This window comes from Dromaius novaehollandiae, chromosome 16, assembly GCF_036370855.1.
Source record: "Dromaius novaehollandiae isolate bDroNov1 chromosome 16, bDroNov1.hap1, whole genome shotgun sequence".
NCBI lineage: Eukaryota > Metazoa > Chordata > Aves > Casuariiformes > Dromaiidae > Dromaius > Dromaius novaehollandiae.
The window spans coordinates 2735260-2753406 of NC_088113.1; the positions used below are offsets into that span (position 1 = coordinate 2735260).

Consider the following 18147-nt stretch of genomic DNA (forward strand, 5'->3'; position numbering starts at 1 on the left):
GGCAGCCCAAGCCTGTCACAGCATTATGCACCCCATAGAGGCTGCCCCAGATGCGGGCTGCGTAGGTACCCCAGCATCCTGGTGCCCCCCACGCCTGCCTAGACAGCAAAGCGGATCCTGTGCAGAGCAGCACAGGGCACAGGTCCCCTCTGAGCGTGGGGCACCTGGGCTGGCATAGGAATTCAGAAAACGGACACCACAAAGGCAGGACCAGGCAGCTTGGGCTGGTGTGCTGCTGGGCATCTGCCCTGGGAACACTTGCTGTTCAGTCCTCCCCAGGCAGGCAGCAGCAGGTGTGTGACAACAGCACTGGGTGAGCTGTGGGGACAGGGAAGGCTGAGAGGAACAGGCCTGAGAGCCAGCCCTGATGTGCCCTCCACAGCGGTGAAATGGTGTCCGTGGGAGCAGTTGCCTCTTTGCCTGCTCCTGAGATAAAACGTGACCTTCTGCTGAAACCAGTGTCAAGATTAATTCCTTTGGTGAGGCATGAGCCTGATGCAAAGGGGATCAGGATTAGGTCTGGTGTTCTCCTAGAAGATCTGTGAGGTTTGGGCTTCAACTCACATTCTGTTTTAACAGGAGATAGCCCTGAGGCATCATGAGTTGGTCGTGAGGTGTCTGGAGTGTGGCCTCCGCAAGGTGAGCTGGAAGTTACCCTGAGCTCAGAGCTCAGCAGTTAGGCCACCTTTGAAAATTGAAAAGATGGGAAATGCTGCAAGGCTGGCTTGTGGCTGTGGCTTCTTCCAAGGACTCATCCTTTGAATGGGAACAACGCAGTCGAGGAGAAGCATTCAGCTCCTGTGCAAGGAGAAATATCAATATGCCAAGGCAGCAGGGGCTTCAGCTGGCCCCGGCAGGAGGCTCAGTAGGCAATGGCAGGAAACAGAATATGTCTCATTAAGCAGGTCCGTAAGGTTGCAAAGGCTGCTCACTGCAGGAAATGCTCTCAGTGTGGAAAGAGGGGCAAAGACATTTGAATTCTGGACCAGTTCCATCTGTGAAACAAAATGGATTGTGCCCAACAATGTGGTAGATGAATAATGTATCCTTTCCCATGGGCCCCAATTGGGAGCCAATCAATTAATATTCTCCACCTTTCTTTCTAACACTGTCCTAGGGAGGGTTTCTGTGTAATTTGTTCTGCTATAAGTGGGGGAAGCATGTCTGAGCTGGTGGGAACTAAGCAAGCACAGAGGAGCAGTGCTGGTGGGGATTTCAGTGCCAAAACCCTTTGGTAGTGAGAAGGTGAGTGAGTGGGCAGATGCAGCAGTCAGTACTCCCAAAGCTAGACCGGCACCTCTGGCTTTGCAATAGGTTGCGCACCTTGGCCATCCAGGGGAAAGAGCAGGCTGAGACCTGGGGAGCTCTCAGGACAGGGGAGCAGCTCCGAGGAGGAAGGGGCTCTCCACTGGCTTTAGCCTGGCTTCTCCTCACTCTGCTGCTCCCACTCCTGCTCATCTCCAAGGGCTAGAAGACAAAGCTGTTGCCCTAGGGTGTCTAGACAAAAACTCAGAGTATCTTCCTCAGGGGATCTTGATGAATTGGAGTTGATGTCTAGTTAATTCTTCCCGTGGTATGGAAATCCACAGCCTACCCGGATAGCTGCGTGGGGAAGGGCAGGAGTCTGTCGCTGCTTGTGAACCTTTGCCCCTATTATCTGTCTGGTCCACACTAGGAGCCCTGCCTGGGGTCTGTCTCCACATCCCGTGGTATCCATCTTCTGCAGGTTTTAGCCACCTCCAGCTAGTTGGAAGTTTCTGGCTGATGACTGCTGTGTAACCTCCTCTCTTTGGGTAGAAAGAGGTCAGGAGGGCCCAGTGGGAGCAGGCTGGGATGCTTGGCTGAGGGAAGTACAGAGGCACAGGGCTGTAACCACTCTGCTGTCCAAGGCCAGAGCAATTCAGTTGCTTCTCAGCCATCTTCTTACTCTGGCAGAAAAATGAGGTTTATTTTAAAACACAGATGAAAATCCATCAATAGTAATGCTAAGGACTCTCTGCTCACTCTAGCAGTGGGGAGGTGTACAAAGACCAGCTGTGTTTGTCCTTTCCACCCACTCCAGTGTGAGCCCGAGGTGGCTCTCTGTAGAGGAGGCTTTCTCTCAGCTTTCAAGGCCAGGAGCTGATATTCATTAACACTGCAGCCCTGTGGGGTTATATCTTCAAAAAGAGCTATTTCCAGCTCCAGATGGAATGGCTGCTGGATTTGGATGAGCGTGTCCAGTGGGTAGTTAGATCAGAGACTTTTCATCTCTCCCGCAAGGGTGTCTAGCCTGTCCTCTGGGTCCTGGCTGCATTCTCTAGGAGCGAGGTCCCAGGGTTCATGGGAGGCAAACCAGGGCTGCTCCTTTGCTGTTCTGCAGAGCTGGTGCTGCCACCAGCGGAGGTGAACCGAGGCTGCACAGTGGCGGTGACGGGCACACGGGACGAAGGGTGTGGGCACCACAGGTGGAAGGGGCAGGAGTAGCTGGCTCTAGGCCATCTGTACGTCCAACAGCCCTTTGAGAAGACTGGAAGCCCTTTCAGCCCCAGCCTGAGGACTAAGACATCCCTGAGATGGGTGCAGGGGCCTCACGCAGAGCTTGTGCCTTCTGCTGGGGTTCACGTCCAGAAGAAGGGGGCTGTGTGGCAGGGCCCCCCGCCCCTTCACCCTCAGTGAGCTAGCAGGGGACCTGGTAGCGGCAGAGTGTCTCCATGTTCCCTGCGGGTTGCAAGCATCTCTGGGTAGGACAGGAGTCCTCTTGCAGCCTATCTCCTGCAAAAGAAAGCAACTTTATCAGGCAGGAGTAGGGCAGAACTTGAAGATCAATTGAGAAGTGATGGTGGCCTTTAGATTAGCCAAGATACAGCTGCTGAAATGTCACTGCAGGCCTGGTTCTGCTGTGCTGGGGTCATGCACGTTAGCGCTGCCCCATTCCAATGTGAGGAAGCAGAGCAAGGGGTACCAGGTACCAGCAGTGAGCCAGGTACCAAAACCTAAATGATGCTGCTGTAGCAGCTTCTCCTGCCTCATTCCCTTCCCGAGCCTGATAGAGCTGTTCCAGCAGCCCCAAGTTGACACAGTTGCGGGGCTGGACCTGTGGCTCAGCTCTGGCACAGAGCCAAACTTGAGTAGCCAGCAAACCACATGGGGCTCAAGCTCCACCCTCCTGTCTACCCTCCTGAACAGATTTTTGACACCAGCATCAGAAGAGTTAATTTCAAGTGCTTTTATGCAGAGCTTTTAGAATTCAAGATCCTCAATTCTTCTGTGTCTTGGAGAGAAACACAATAGGAATTGGAAGTATTTGACCTTAATAATGCTGATAGCGTCAGTGGAATCTATTTTGGACACAAGTGAGGGAGCTCACAGTGCCCAGAGGGGGTGAAGTCAGTCTGGCTCCTGATCTGTGCTGCAGCATTGGTGAGTGCATGAGGACACCATGGGGAGGGCAGTGATGATAGGTTCAGTCTGTCTCATTGTATCTTCAAGGAAAGGGCTGAACTCCCCCAGTATATATTCCTGCAGGCCAGCCAGCGCTCCTGCACTGCATGGAGACTCTATCCTTGACCTCTTACCACCAGTGCTGTGTCTCACTGTGCTCGCAATGATGTGCCATGGTTTTCCTCTCCCTCAAAGGTCTTACGTGCTGGGAACAGGGGCTAAACATAGGGAAAGGAACGTCTGCTGCTGAGCAGTTACACAGGACAGCTGGGGGAGCGTTTCCCATCTGCTTCCCCTGTGCCACATGTGATCCTTTTCTAACCCTTTGCTGAGATGAGTCAGTTCACTAAACCAGCGGAAGAAAAGATGAGTGAGCTCTTTTCTGCCAGTTCAGTGAGCTGAATCAGCTCCCTGAAAGGCCACATGAGCTACATAGCAAAATTACAAAGACAGTGAATTCAGTTTCCTGGCTTTCATTAGCTGATATTCTGCACCCAATGCTTAGATGCTTTGATGTCAAGGTGAGAAATCACCTCCTGTATTAGACTTGCTATAGAGCAAGTTCCCTGATGACCTCCTCTTTCTCAGCTCATTCCTCCCACCTCTGTGGCTGCCCTTGTGGACCTCTAGGGTCCTGATGCATTGACTGCCAGAAGGAGGCTTCCTTTCTGTGGGATACCTTGTGCCTGCAGGAGGAGACCCCATTTCTGTGCAGACAACTACAGGCAATGAATTCAAAAAGGCCATCTTTGTTGTGGTGTTCTGGATGTGCACGGTCTCCAACCTTGAGCGTCAGAGCTCAGCCTTAGACTGGCTATACCTATATAATCAGAGTGGCTTGAATGCACAGCACAAGTTGTGGTTGTGTTGCAGGCCTGATTGGAGCCGTGCTTATTTCAGTGATGGTGGATGGGCACAGAAATAACCTAGAGTGTAGATTAAATGCAATTTAGCTGTTTTGGAACATTGGAATCTACTTTGTATTCTGTCAGCAAGGTATGGCTGGCTCTCAGTCACCACCCACAGCCTTGACTCTGCCCCGAGCAGACAGCGCAGATGAAGGTGACATGTTAGAGACCTTTCTCCCACAGTAACTTTGGCTTCTTCCGGCAGAAGTCCAGCCATGCCAGCCAGACATTTTGAATGGATGGTTGTTGTCTGGCTACTGGAACTTTGTATGCACGTACTCTGCGCCGTGCTCCTTGTACTCGCCCTTTCCCATCCACATGTGCTGGAAGGAGTTGAGTGACGCTGTCATCGAGCCTCCAGCCCAGGCTGCCATGCCCCTCTCCGGGGTAGCCAGGAGTTTAATCTGGCAGTCTGTGCCATGGAACAAGGCATTCAGCTCCAAGCACATCCTCTCAGGAAAGCCAGGAAACATTGAGGAGCCCCCTGACAGCACAACATTACCCATCACATCCCTCCTGCAGTGATCTGGTACCTTCTGGAGGCTTTGGAAGGTCAAGAGGTGGAGCCCTGGAGAACTTTGGTTGAGTAGCTTTGGTTGGAAGAGTGGCTCCGGGCAGCAGAATCGTTCCTTATGCAGAGTTATCCAGTGCCCATCGGGGGTCCGGAATCCTGCTGGGTGATGGCGAGCTTGGTCTTGGAGGTCCCCTTCATAGTCCATGGAGACATAGCAACATTGCTTCTTCAGCTGGATCACAGTCGTCTTCTTCAAAGCCTTCAAAACTGGGGGAACATTGGAGCTCTTCATCAGCAGGTTATGCAAATAGTTGGAGAGAAAGCAGCCAGCCACGTCAAGGCGGTAGGTGGCCTCCCTCCAGGTCTGGCCCAAGCAGACAGAGGTGACATGAGACACTCCTGCCCCAGCCTCCACGGCCAAACCAGTGATTCTGCCATAGGCACAGAGGGAGAGGAACCCCGTGTTAGACACATGCAAGGCTGGCACTCTGAAGGTCTCGAAAAGAACCTCTGCCACCTTTTCCCGGTTAGTGGTGGGGCAAGAGGGGGAGTCAGTCATGAGCACTGGATGTTCCTCTGGGAGGGCTTTCAGGCCACAGAAGAAGAGGTGGCTCCATAGGTTTTCCATACTGTCCCAGTCTACAATGACGCCGTGCTTGAGTGGGTAAGTCCTGGGTTCTGTGGCAAAACCTATCCTGCTTTCAGCTGGAGTGAGATGACACGGGGTCTCCCATATTGCACCTGGGCAGCTGGGATGCAGAGACATGGTCCTTAGCACAAATGTGGGTTTTTTCTGGCCTGCAAAGCCTGCCCGGGTGAAGCTGCTACCATTGTCTATGATGACTGCAGTCTTTTCCATGATGGCTACTGGCACTCCTGAAGGACTCTGGCCCCAGAGGTACGTACCATCAGGGCTGAGATGGAGGGAGAGTCTCACCCTAAAATGAAACAAGAGGAGAGTCTTGAATGGGCAAACCAGGCATAGGTACCTGCCTCTACAAGAGAGCTTCTAGCTCACAGCCCTGGCAGAGCGGGACTGTGCCTACCTACAGGCAGCTCTCAGGGTGTATGCCTCAACCTTGCCTCGTCTCCTTTTTCCATCCACTTGTTCCCTGCCTCACTGAACATCCTTCCTTCATCTGCGTCCCTGGGGGCTGGAGATTTGCCACACAGCAGCTGGGGGCAGGCAGGGCCACTGCTAAACATGTTGAGGGCAGAGCCCCAGAGGACTTGCCTAGAGCCCTGAGGATGTCTGCAACAGAGGAAGAACAAATCTCCAGATGATTTTAAGTAAGCAAGTGAAAACTGGACTTGAAAACAGTGATCATATGAAGGTCAAGTGAATGGTGCTGTGAGCAGAAACCACAGTAAGTGACAGGGAGCTGTGCTCTAGGGCTGTGCCTGTTCATTGCACCCAGATACCATGGCATCTTCTGCCAAGAGCTGTGTCCCTGCAGCATCAAGGTGATACTGTCAGCCTTTGGAAAGCTGCAGTTCAGACATGTGCAAGGCCTTCCAACTCACCAACTCTGTCCTTCAGCTGCTTCTCAGACGTGCACCTGGAGCATGGTGTGCATTTCTGACCCCACTGTTTGGGTGCCCCCCAGTCCAGCTTGCCTCCTTGCCAGGATCCATAGGGATACCTTCATTCTCCCAAAGCTTATTGCATGCTGCCCTAAGCCCTCCTCTCAAAAGTCCCTCAGCACTAATATCTTCAGTGTACACATAAAAAACAATCAAGTCAGGAACACAGTGGAGAAAGTGAATGTAAGACTGCACTGCAGCTGGTAAGGAAACTTCCCCAAAATGCATCCAGCATTCTCCAGCAACAGAAGAGAGCTACAAAGGCCAGCCAAGCAGGAAAAAAACAAACCACTCACCCTGAGAGATGTGCTCACTGTGGCTTCATGGGAAGCCTAGTCAAGATTAAGGACCCTGTTTCTGCTTCTCTGACATAGTCTGTTTTCTTCCTTAAAGTTAGAGGATTTCAACTGAGACAACTCCAAATGTCACAGGAAGAATCGTCTGGGATTCACAGTCAGATAGAGCCATCTTCCTGGCGGCTGTCACTCTTGATGTGTGGGTGACGCAGGGCTGTGCTGTGGAGAGGCTATTTAAGCCCTTGCATAAGAGCCGTGAGTTAGTGCAAACTGGACATTAAGAAGGGATGTCAGAGCAGAGAGGTTCTGCACTGTCTTCTCAGAGAGAAGTGGGCAAGAAACCTGCTCACCATCCTGTCGTCCTGTTGGCGATGGGGTGCTCTGTGGCTGAGGCTGCTCATGTAGGGCCCACAGCAGCCATGAGGCGCTGGGGTGAGGAGTCTGCAAGGAGACATGCCTGAGGGCCCCTGAGGAAGTGTATCACTTGCTATTTAGAGCAAACAAACTGCTCAGCGGTTAGTGAGAAGAAACCACTGAGTCACCAAGAAAGGGCTGGTTAAGGGACCATGCTAAAGAACAGTGAGAAGGGCTTTATCCCAAAGTGTCCCAGCTCCATCTGAACCAGCAGCAGCAGAGCATTAAGACTTGTCCTGGGTTGTACACAGAAGTGTCCCCAGCAGCAGGTTGGCATAATTTCTGCCATCTTAGGCCAACTCCTTTCACCTCTTCAGCCTTGTCTGGGCTGCGCTTTGGCCAACCAGCTCTTGGAAGCACTACTCAGATGAGACAGAGCCTTGCTGTGGGGCTCCTTAGCCTGCTGCAAACCCTTTGCTTTATGTGCCTTGTCCTAAAAGCCCTGGTAGCAGTGGAGTGGCATGTGAACAATTCAAAGCCGCAAAGGACACTCTGCCCAACTTGACACCCTTCCTGGAGTGGGGGGCTATTTCTGCAAGCAGCCTTTACCTTAAAGTTTGTGGGTGTCCACCTCTGCTTCTGTGTGCCTCCTGGGTGCCTGTGGAGCTGGGTCCTGTGCCTGGCTGGGGACTATGGGACCAGGCCGGAGGTTCTCAGGCCAGGTCTGATGCGTGTTCCCTGCTGTGACCTCACAGATGAAAGAGTATATGCAGCAAAAGGATGATGTTTCTCCTAGGATGCCATTAATGGAGTAATATCTAAAATAAACCCCACTGGGAATGGTGAAGTAGAGAGCTTTCGGGAGACCAAACATGCTCCGTTTACTCAGGCACTACTTGAATCCGTGTGCTAGGCACCGCTGCACCAGGAGTCCAGCCTGGAGTAAGACCTGTGGGATTTGGCCAGGGGAGAGTTAACTGTCTGGAGAAATGCTACTGCTCAGGCACAGTCCTGGCCTGTCAGCCAGCGAATCGCAATTCCTACTGGTTCTTGTCCTCTCTGAAAGCAAGCACCATGCGGTGAGAAAGACAGAGCCTGTTACTGCAGCTCAGGACAGCTGTCAGATCACCCTCTTCCCAGCTGGGTTCCCACGCCTTGAATTTTGCTCTGAGGTTGAAGTTTGGACCAAGTTTCCAGCTAAATCTGAACCTAGGTTCTCCCCTTGGTGTCTTGTGGCAGCTTCCCGTGCTTTCTGACGTTATGTTCACAACGCCAGAGCTGCAGGCCCAGGCCACCCATGGACGCCTATCCAAACCTTGTGGTGGTCATTGGCTTTCTTATTCCCTGAAACCGCTTTCCTGATCCTTGAAATTCAAATTCAATTCATCCATAGCAATGATGGACAGAGGAGAGCATGGGGAGGCAGAAATGCAGTTTCCTTTCCTATCTGCAAAATTACTTTCTACTTTGCCTCACTCTCTAACTTCGTGCAATGAAACACGGCCACTGTGCTGCAAAGTTTATGCATCTATCCCGGCATGTGAATGGCAGCACAGAGAGGTGCAATGAGGAGACAGGAGGGATGCAGGTTGCTCTTGGCAGTATGCGAGACTATGAAAGCCAACTGTGAATGGCTCAATGTAGTTTTTGCTGCTTTTTCTGGGCCACATTAGAGAAACACAAAACCTGTTCTCCTGCCGGATATGCTGCTGCAATACTTGATCTCTCACCGACCTCTGGTCTGCAACTGCACAAGCTCTAGCACTTCCTTCGCTCCTGCGACTTATCTCTGAGTGCAGCACAAATTTCCAGTGCCATCACAGATTGATATTCAGAGGTGTGGCTGGCTCCATATGTTCCTTGACTTGTTTGGGGAGCCTCAGCACGTTTGGTTGCTGGCTGGCAGGGCAGCTGCTCTGTGCTCCTTTCCCTACCACAGCATGGATCCGCCAGGTGTTTCACAGCTGTCCTCACCTTTTCAACGTGGGGCTCAGCCCCGGTGCAAATTTCCTGTGTGAGGGCTGAGGAGAGAGCTGCCCCGGCCATCTCAGCAGGACTCACGGTTCAGTGCCACAACTGCCACCGTTCCCCCCTCCCACCTCCAGGCCCCAGATGTTTCCCTGGGGACATACATGCATCAGAGATCTGTGCACACTACAGCGAGGGTTTTTTTTTTTTTTTTTCTGTCCCCACCCCATCAGACACCAGACACAAACAGCTCTTTGATGTGCTTTTATTGCTTTGTTCCCCCGGGGAAGTCATGTAGCATCTATGGGCACAAAGGTGCCTCACAGTCCAGCTACTCAGTCACAGCCACAGCGTGTGTGGTGTACCAGAGCTTCACCCTTTCCTGGAGCCCCGGAATCCCATCCTTCCATTTTTTCTGGCCCCACCAGAAGACCCAAAGACAGGATCCCCCTCATATGGGTTTCAAAATCGCCAGCTCCACGCTCTGCTGAAGGGTACAGCCAGGATAATGGTTTGGAAGATTCACCTCCGACATTCAACAGCTCTGATCTGTGCAGGCTCTTCACTTTGCTTCCAGGAGGGACAGCAATCCACGCAAGGTTATTGGTCTTGAGAGAGCAGTTCCTGAGATGAGACTGCAACATCATTTCGACCTGTGAATCAAAAAATGGACAGTCAAATCTGACCTTGCAGCTTCAGCTTGCTCAGGCTATGTGGAAACTTCCTCTCCTGCTCCCCAGCCAAGCCTGGGTGCTCTGCAAGACAAGTCACTGGTGGGAATGTGCACTCATTAAAAGGATGCTCTGTAGGGTCATGCTGCAGGCAAAGGGATCTCCCGCTCTGCCAAGTAGGTGGTGGTCTTTGGAGTCTCTTAAAGGTGACCCTTTCCCTCCTGGTTCCTTTTACCCAGTGAATGAACAAGAGACAGCCTCAGGCTGGAATGCTCATGGTGTAATTGTACAAGGATTATTAATTAAAAATACACACTTTTTAATTGATCACTTGCATTATATGGCATAGTGAACAATATTAGAGCTACAAGACTCGTTATTTTCCCTATTGCTGAACCCACATGATAGGATGGCATTCCCATACAGAGAGTTGCTGGCTAGAAGAGGATCCTCAAGTGTCCACACGTGTCCACCCAGCAACAGGCAACCTACCACAGGGGAACACACAAACAGCCACTGGATGCCGAGCTGCTGCACGGTAACATAAGGATGGCATGTACCTGCGTGTGAGGGTTGGACAGCATGGGACCAGGGTGAAGATATGGACAGACACAGGATGATAGGAAATAGGCTTGGAAGAGACCATACAGTGTAGGCAATGCCCTGCCCCAAGGCAGATAAACTCCACTTGGATCATTTCTGACGGTTGTGTGACCTGTTCTCCAAAGCCTCCAAGATAGACCCACAGCACCCCAGGCAATCAAGTCTGGTGCCTTCCTCTCCTTAGATTGGAGGGGGTTTCCCATTGTCTCTCGCAAGTCCTTGATTGCTGCAGTTTAAGCTCAGGCCCTCTATCTGCCAAGAACATCTTAGGCCTTTACTTGCTAGAACAACTTGATACCTTGGAAGACTGTTAGCATATTCCACCCCCCCCCCCCCCACTCCCCTCAGTTTTCTCTGGGCTTATGAAACCCAGATGAGGATTTCTGGACCCCTCACCAGGTCCATGTGAGGGGACCAAGCAGGCTGTCAAGGGAAGTTATCTGTTCTGGGCAGAGGCTGGGTGTGCAGGGAAGTGAGTTACCGTGGATCTTTCTTTGTCCTTTTCGTTGTCTTGATCTAGATATTTTTCTTTGGGTTTCTTTGGGTTCCTTGCTTTGACCTCCTTTCTGGAATTGCATTTTCCCATACTGTAGCGCTGCTAAAGTCTTTGCAGGGTTTGATCTGCTGCTGCTTGTCCCTTCTGCCTCAGCTGGTACCGCCACCTCTGGCACAGGTGGGCCGGAAGCCAAGGAGTGTTTGTGATGTTCACAGAGCAGGGATGTGACCTTACAAGGGCTGAGTGCTCTCTGAGGCTGCCTTCCCCAGTGCTTGCCACAGAGCGGAGCCTGTGCCTCTCCCCAGCTTCCTTTCCCTAGCAATAAGGGGAAGGACCTGGTGGGACTTGGCAGGTCTTTATTGCGAGGCAGCCTACTTCACCAGAGGAAAATGAATGAATACCCTCGGGTTAATTTCTGGCAACTGCAACCATAGTGTGTAGGAGCACAGAGAGGCATCTAAGCAAAAACGTGCTCCCCTGCCAGCCACGCTGTGATCACCTGTGTCGAATGCATCTGTGCCATGTGTGGGGCAGCTATCCAGCCGTGCAGGGGTGGGTGATGGTGAGAGGTGGAAACTAAAGGCAAAGCTCAGATCAACAGCTGCACATGAAGAGAGAGAGCAGGAATGCGGACAGTAAATTGGATTGCAATACTGAGTGAATGAGCATCTGAGCTCTCGCATATACGGGCATGGGCTCTTTAGTAATTTTGTTGGGAGGACTTGGGTTTTACCATGCCCAGCACTTCCCAGTGCCAAGCTGGGACACTGGTCTAGAGTGAGCTTAGGAGAGGGCAGTACGCCAAGGAATCCTTGGTGTCCTTTCCTGTAACACTTGACCAGACTCTAAAGGGCTCCTGTCCAACTGCAACTATGTCTCAGTACTGCTTAAGAAAGGAGACCTGCTAGGATTGATACCAGTAAAAAGGCAACTCTCTGCTTCCATGTGAGGCTGCAATTTTTTTTTTGGGGGGGGGGGTAATTTATTTTGTGGCTTAAGAAAACAGCAAGTGGCTCCTTGGTGGGAAATAAACTTCCCAAACTAAACTCTTCTCAAAGCTACAGCGCAACAAACCAGGCAAAAGCCCTGCGTTATGTAGCAGAGCAATGAAGACAGGAGAGTGCAAGGTATCTGACCCAGAGAGCTGGATTTTGGCATTTGAGTGGCAACCCAGTGTGGTTCCCTAGAGCCTGTGGTCATGCATGGACAGGTGATATTGCCTCAGGCTAAACTTTTCCAGGATATTCCAGAAGTTGCCAGATCATATAAAGAGAAGGGAAGCCAGCAGAGCAGGTTTAAAACAGCTCCTGGCACAGCTCCTCGAGTTTGGAGTGGATCTTACCACGGATCTGCTAGGTTCATCCATGCAACCAGAAAAGTCAGACAAGGGCGTGCTAGGACAATCTCTCAGTGCAGCTAATGCCAGATGTTCTCTTCAATTTACCTTAAGAATAGCCCAAATAACTGTCCCACTGTCTCGTAGGCTGCAGTGTTGATGTCTCAGAGGCACAGTGTTAGTGTTCCTTGACAGTTCACGTAAATCAACTGTGTCCTGATGGGACTCAGACTGACATCCCACTCCTAGCAGCATTTCTTCATAACCAAGTTACAACTACTTGCTAAAGTGGTTTTACAGTTTAGAGACCCAAGGGAGCTCAGGCCCAGAGGGAGCTTTTGGGATATGCCGTGCAATAGCTTTTGCACATTCCTAGTAATTCTTTGTTAGTGAAAGACCTGGAGGCTCTGAGGGATGTGGCTGGTCCTTGTGTCTGCTGGTGGACCTGATGCCACTTACCCCTTGGGGAGGCAGAGGGTGCCCCAGCTGCACTTTGCTTCTGGTTACAGGCAGGTTTGTTCATGGAGATTATGTGTTGGAGGAGGGCTGGCTTACAGTGAACAGCAAATCCTTGTGCAGCAGCCCTTCCAGCCTTTTAATCATTTTGATGCTCTATTTTGAAGTCTTGTAGGTCACACACACACACATCCGCCTGCTGTCAGCAGTGGGTTTCCCTTGTACAAGGAAGATGTACAGGAGGCTGTGGGGACCAGGAACTGAGATCAAAATTACTGCCCCTGTAGATTGAGAGGCCTCGGGCTGCTGTAACCTCCTCCTGTTGCACAGTCGCTGGCTAACAAGGCAGCAGGCTCAGACACCACTTAGGCATGCCACAGCCACTGGCGGTCACTTTATTCCACTGCATCCTTGAAGGACAGTGTTACAGAACCGGGAGGAAAGTGGGCTTGTCACATCTCAGGCAGATGGAGGCATACAAGAAGAGGACCCCAGAAGAGGAAGAGCAGCAGCATATTTATAAGGATAAATGGAGCAGAAGGGAAACCCTCACAGCCAATGTTGGCAAGTGTGGCAATGTAGCTTCTACCCAGCTCTGGTGTCCCTGTCCCTAATTAATCACTGTCTGCAGCTGCGAGTGCTGTGATATCTCTGTGGGGCTGGGCTGTGCCAGAGACTTGAGCTTAACCGGTCAGCCCCATTGCAGAAATTGCGCTTGTGCCTCTCCAGGTCTGACTGGGACCTGGTTTGTTTGTGGTTGGCAATCCTAACAGCCATGAGAGCACAATGTCCCCTCCAGCCACCCCCCCCCCCCCCCCCAGGTCCTGTGACATCAGGAAACACCTTTGGAAAGCTGGGACAGAAAGGCTAAGACTAGTCTGACTGGAAAAGGCTGCTGTGGTCACGGCAGGAGAAACAGCGTGGGAGGGCTCCCTGGTGCTTGTGAGCGCATAGGTATTAGGGACCCAAGCCTTTTTATGCACACAGGCCTGGAAGCCTTTGAGGTGGAAGATGCTAAGTTAAACACTGGCTTGTGTAGCCAGGTGTAGGTAGGCTGGTCTGGCCATGGGAATCAGTATAACGATGCCATTAGCTTCCAAGATGGCCCCTTGCAACGTTGAGAGCATCGAGCTGTCTGCTTGTACAGCAGCTCCGCCACATGGAGCACTTGGAGCTTAGCTCAGTAGTCTTGTTCTTGCTCTGGTTATTCTTTGTGGGCACAGTGTCCTCCTCGGAGGCAGCCGGCTGCAGGGAGGGGAAGGAGCATGCCTTGTTATTACCTGTGCTCTGATTGCAATGGCAGAACCAGCTGTTTCTTCAGCTCGCTCCACTGCAGGGACCAGTGGGTTGTGCCCGGCTGGCGAGGAAGGCTGCTGGCCGGGAGGAAGAGCAGAGATGCCATTGGCACACAAGTGTGGCATGCCAGCCCTCCCCTGGCTGCAGACATGGCTTGCTGGGCTGGTTTCCACCCCACGCTGATGCAGTTGAGGCTGGGGCTTTGACTCTGCGATGCCTACCCTGTGCTCCGGATTTGGGTTATTTTAAGGGCCAACCCCTTGCAGATGCATCTCTGCCTCCCTCGCACAGAGCTATCCCCTGTCCCTTGGGGGGCCTCTGACAGTGCTTCTCCCCTTCCCTGCAGAGGTACGAGACCTCCTCTAAGATGGAGCAGTTCCTGACCCGCTTCCTGCTGCGGGAAACCGTGACCCAGCTGCAGTCTCTGCAGGCCTCGCTTGAGTGTGCCGTGGACACCATGGAGGAGCAGGCAGGACGGGAGAGGTAACGGACATGTGGTGGGATGCCTGGCTGGTCACGCAGAGGAGAGAGGGTCTCTGGGGCGCAGTGGTCCTTCCCGTCTTGTCAGCACTGGTAAGGGGGTCGCAGCCTCTGTCTGGCCTGGGGCTGAGGCAGGACTCCCCGAACCTCCTGGGATGGACATCTCAGAGCAGGATCTGCTGTTTCTAACCCCAGAGTGAAGCTGACCCATATAAAGACTTACCCCAACTCCCCTTTGCATTTTATTCTTTCAGGAAGGACGTAAAGAAATCTGAGACCTTGATTGGCCTGAGGTCAGGAAGACGATGTGGGCGCAGAGGACAGAAAAACATCTGTCTGTCCCCAACAGACCCCTATTCCGGGATGCTAACAACAGGTACCAGCAGCCCAAGCAGACAGGAGAGGAGCAGTCCCCATAGCCCTGCCATCCCTCAGGTCTGTGCCCAGGGGTCCATGCTTCTGTGCCTGCCCCTGCCCCACTAGAGCCCGGGCAGGGTGTGACTGCAGCAACACAGCACAGCGGGGTCTTGTCCAGGACTGAGTGTGGACTGGGACACACATGAGTCAGGTGGAGCTTCTCTAGGATTTTGTATCTCTTGAGCAGTAGGGAAAAGTTTCAGGAGGAAACAATCAGATTTTTGGTTTAAATCAGCAGTTTAGAAGTTTTGCTGTTTATTGAGTCTTGAGCATTTGAATTGAATTAATTAATTACCACCTTTGGAAATAGAAGGATAGTGGGCTTTCCTTCCCAGCTACAGGGTACACAAGACGGCTGGTCTTGTCTTGCCTAGTCACCTTTTTCAGATCCCCTGGAAGGACTATGGGAGCCTCCAGGGACCGGCACACCAGAGGTGGCAACCTGCTGCCCTGGGATGACAGTCCCTAGCACAAGGTCTCTTAGGGGTACCATCTACTTATCACCTGGTTGGAGATTTCTGGCTCCTTTGGAGAAAGGACCAGCATCTAGCTGGACATCCAGATCCTTATAGTTCTGCCACATGCTCTTCTGCCCACCCTGTGTTGCCTATATGGTATCTTTTCTCCTCTGTGTGCTGTCCACCTAGCAATCCCCATGCAGTTTTGATCAGCCCCAAACACAGAGTGCCTGGATCCCTTACATGCAAAACCCCATGGAGCTACTGCCAGGTTTTGATCTCGCTCCTGCTGCTGGCAGGTAGTAAGGAGCACCAAAGCAGGCAGCATCGGTGAGGCTGGCACTGGGGTCCCGTGCCTCAGCAATGACATCTCTCTGTCCTTCTCGTGTAGGCATTTGTGTCGAAGCTGACAACCAGTGGATGGCACAGATTAACAGGCTCCAGCAGCTCATTGAGAAACTAGAGTGCAAGGTGTGTGACAGAGGGGAAGTGGGCTGGGGGGCTGCCCCACACCTCGGCACTGGCCAGGTCAGGGCTGGGACCTGTCCCTGTGCCAGCACCTTGGTATTTTAGCCCTGGCTTCATCCCTTAGAGAGCTGCAGTGACTCACCAGGTGCTGACTTGCAAGGCTGCTTCATCCCTTGCTGTTCCTGCTCTGGACCTGCCGTTTCCCCCTCAGCTCTGATGGCCTCCCCATGGTTTTTCACATCTGTGGCCCATGCTGATCTGACAAGTCAGTCTGGCCCCACAGATGTGCAGGTCACATCCTCTCACACCCCCGGGTACCAGAACAAAGCTCTCCGGAGCAGTACCTGTGTGTCACACGAAGCTGTGCTAGGTGTGCAGGTTACTGCTGCATTTTGTCTTATTATAAAATTCCTGCAGTAACAGTGATTTTTCCTCTGACTTGAAATGCAGAGCCCACGCCTGGAGCCTCTGAAGGAGGAAACAATGTGCAAAGGGAGAGATGCAGTAAGTCCTGGTCCTGGGCCTGCTGTTTGCAGGTGACGCAGTGGTGTTCACAGATCCCCTCACATACACCTGAACACATACACAGCCTGTACGCCTGGGGACTGGAGTCACCTGGGTTAGCTTCTGGCTTTGGTCTAAAAATGGATTCACTGCCCAGTGGCCTAGCACTGACCAGGACGAGGATGGGGATCAGCTGTGAGCTGAGGGGGACGTAGCACCTCCTCCTAAACAGAAACCCGGAGGCAAATGCAGACTACGAAAGCTCCAGGCAGTGCCCATGGCCATGAGCAGCTAGGGATAACGTTCTGCTTCTGAGTTCCCAAATGTCCCAAGTTTGTGCCTGCTCCGAGCCCCCTTAGACCGTGCAAAGTCCCGGTGGAAAAGTCCCAAGGCCCAAATCCCACATGCCCCTTTCAGCTGGGGGAAGGGTACAGCAGCTCCAAAGCACCTGTCATCAGCAGATGGTAGATCTCCCTTCTGGGCCTTTGCTGGTGCAGTCTCTGATATAAAGGGAAGCTGCCCAGGTGGGTGGAGGAGGAGGCCAGCTTATGTTGTTGGCTTGTCCCTGCACTGTGGTGCCACCACCATCCCATGGGTTGCCCTGCAGCCCTGTGTTTGCTCTGCACTGCAGCGGGACGGGAAGCAGGAGAGCCAGGGGCTGCCCATGCGTGTTTGCAGCCGGCCGTGCCTGACCGCCCATCTGCTGTCCCCTTGCAGCACATCCTCGTGGCGAAGAGGCAGATCTCGGTGACAAAGAACGGCATCGAGGAGTTTCGCCAGGCGTTCAGGTCCTACACGGAGGTCACCGCCGGGCAGAGCAGCTGCCTACAGTAAGTGTTGTGGGCGGCAAGACGGCTCACCCAGCGAAACTGGGGGCCTGTATCACTGCAGCTTGGGGTGCTGCACCCCAATGGACAAGAGGGTTTTGCACAGCAGGCGGAGTTCCTGCTCGGGATATGGTATAGTGCCTGCGTGCAGGATTAACCCAGCCTCACAGCACTCCCGGGAAGCAGAAACATGCTCTGACAGCAGACAAGGGTCCTGAGGCCATTGGGCTTACAATGACAGACAGGCCTGGGGGAGGCCCTGCCGTGGTCCTCCACTGCGTGAGGTGAGGTGAAGGAGCAGTGTGGCTCCTCAAGCCACATGTCGGCCACTGGCACAAGCGTGGGCTCAGCACACTAAGGTTGGACGTTGCAGAGAGGAGGGGACAACGTCACAGCTGTGCTGTGTCTCTGCTCAGCTTTGCGGTACCATCCCATCTCCTGCTGCAGGTACCCCAGCAAGAAGAAGCACTTGTTTGCTTCTAGCAAGGAGAGGAACGGTTTTTGTGCCAACCACGGCTGCCACTAACGGATGTGGCATGTGCATGTAAGCGAGTGCACTCATTGTTCTGGCTTTGAAGGACTTGAGAGGAAGGGAAAATAGGCAGGGGGAGAGCTCATTTCACAGTATTACCTTCACTAAAATATGTGCTGTGCTGCCGGGAAGTATCTGAGACCACCTAAAACTAACCCGCTGTGTAGGACCAAGGCTCTGTCCCCCAGCACCAGTCCAGAGCACAGAACAGAGAGTTGAGGATGGAGCCCCAGGTTTGACTTTCTGTGCCACACCACAGCCAGGTTGTCCCCCAAAAATGCACAACTGCTCCCTGAAAGGCTCATTCCATCTCCCACAGGAGGTTTCAAGCTGCTTCTGGAGGGAAACGTTCAGGCTGTTCCCATTTAGTGTCATTTTTCAGCTTTTCAGTTTCAACAGTACAAAGTGGCATTTTCAGCCCACAAAAGGGGAAAGTGCTTGTTTTGACATGTGTGGCAGGAAATACAATATTTTTTTCTTTGAAACTGTAGAGATTTTCTCTCATGAGACTTGTTTGTTTAGAGAACTGGGTAGTTTTGCATGGGCAGACTTGCGT

At 52.5% G+C, this 18147-nt stretch overlaps 2 protein-coding genes across 3 annotated transcripts in view; one reads left to right on the forward strand and one right to left on the reverse strand.

The window, feature by feature from the left end:
• NECAB3 (N-terminal EF-hand calcium binding protein 3) overlaps positions 1-18147 on the forward strand; it is a 54046-nt gene that overhangs the window by 32212 nt on the left and 3687 nt on the right. Inside the window, exons 6-10 of one of the 2 annotated variants that reach the window (XM_026115595.2) lie at positions 14252-14388; positions 14640-14761; positions 15652-15731; positions 16179-16232; positions 16950-17062. In XM_026115595.2, coding sequence (XP_025971380.2) covers positions 14252-14388; positions 14640-14761; positions 15652-15731; positions 16179-16232; positions 16950-17062 — 506 coding nt within the window. The remainder of the gene's footprint in view (positions 1-14251; positions 14389-14639; positions 14762-15651; positions 15732-16178; positions 16233-16949; positions 17063-18147) is intronic. The other variant, XM_026115596.2, reaches the window with a different exon arrangement.
• On the reverse strand, positions 4586-5952 carry ACTL10 (actin like 10). The gene has a single exon (XM_026115594.2). The coding sequence runs from the start codon at positions 5702-5704 to the stop codon at positions 4586-4588; it is 1119 nt and encodes a 372-aa protein (XP_025971379.2). The 5' UTR covers positions 5705-5952.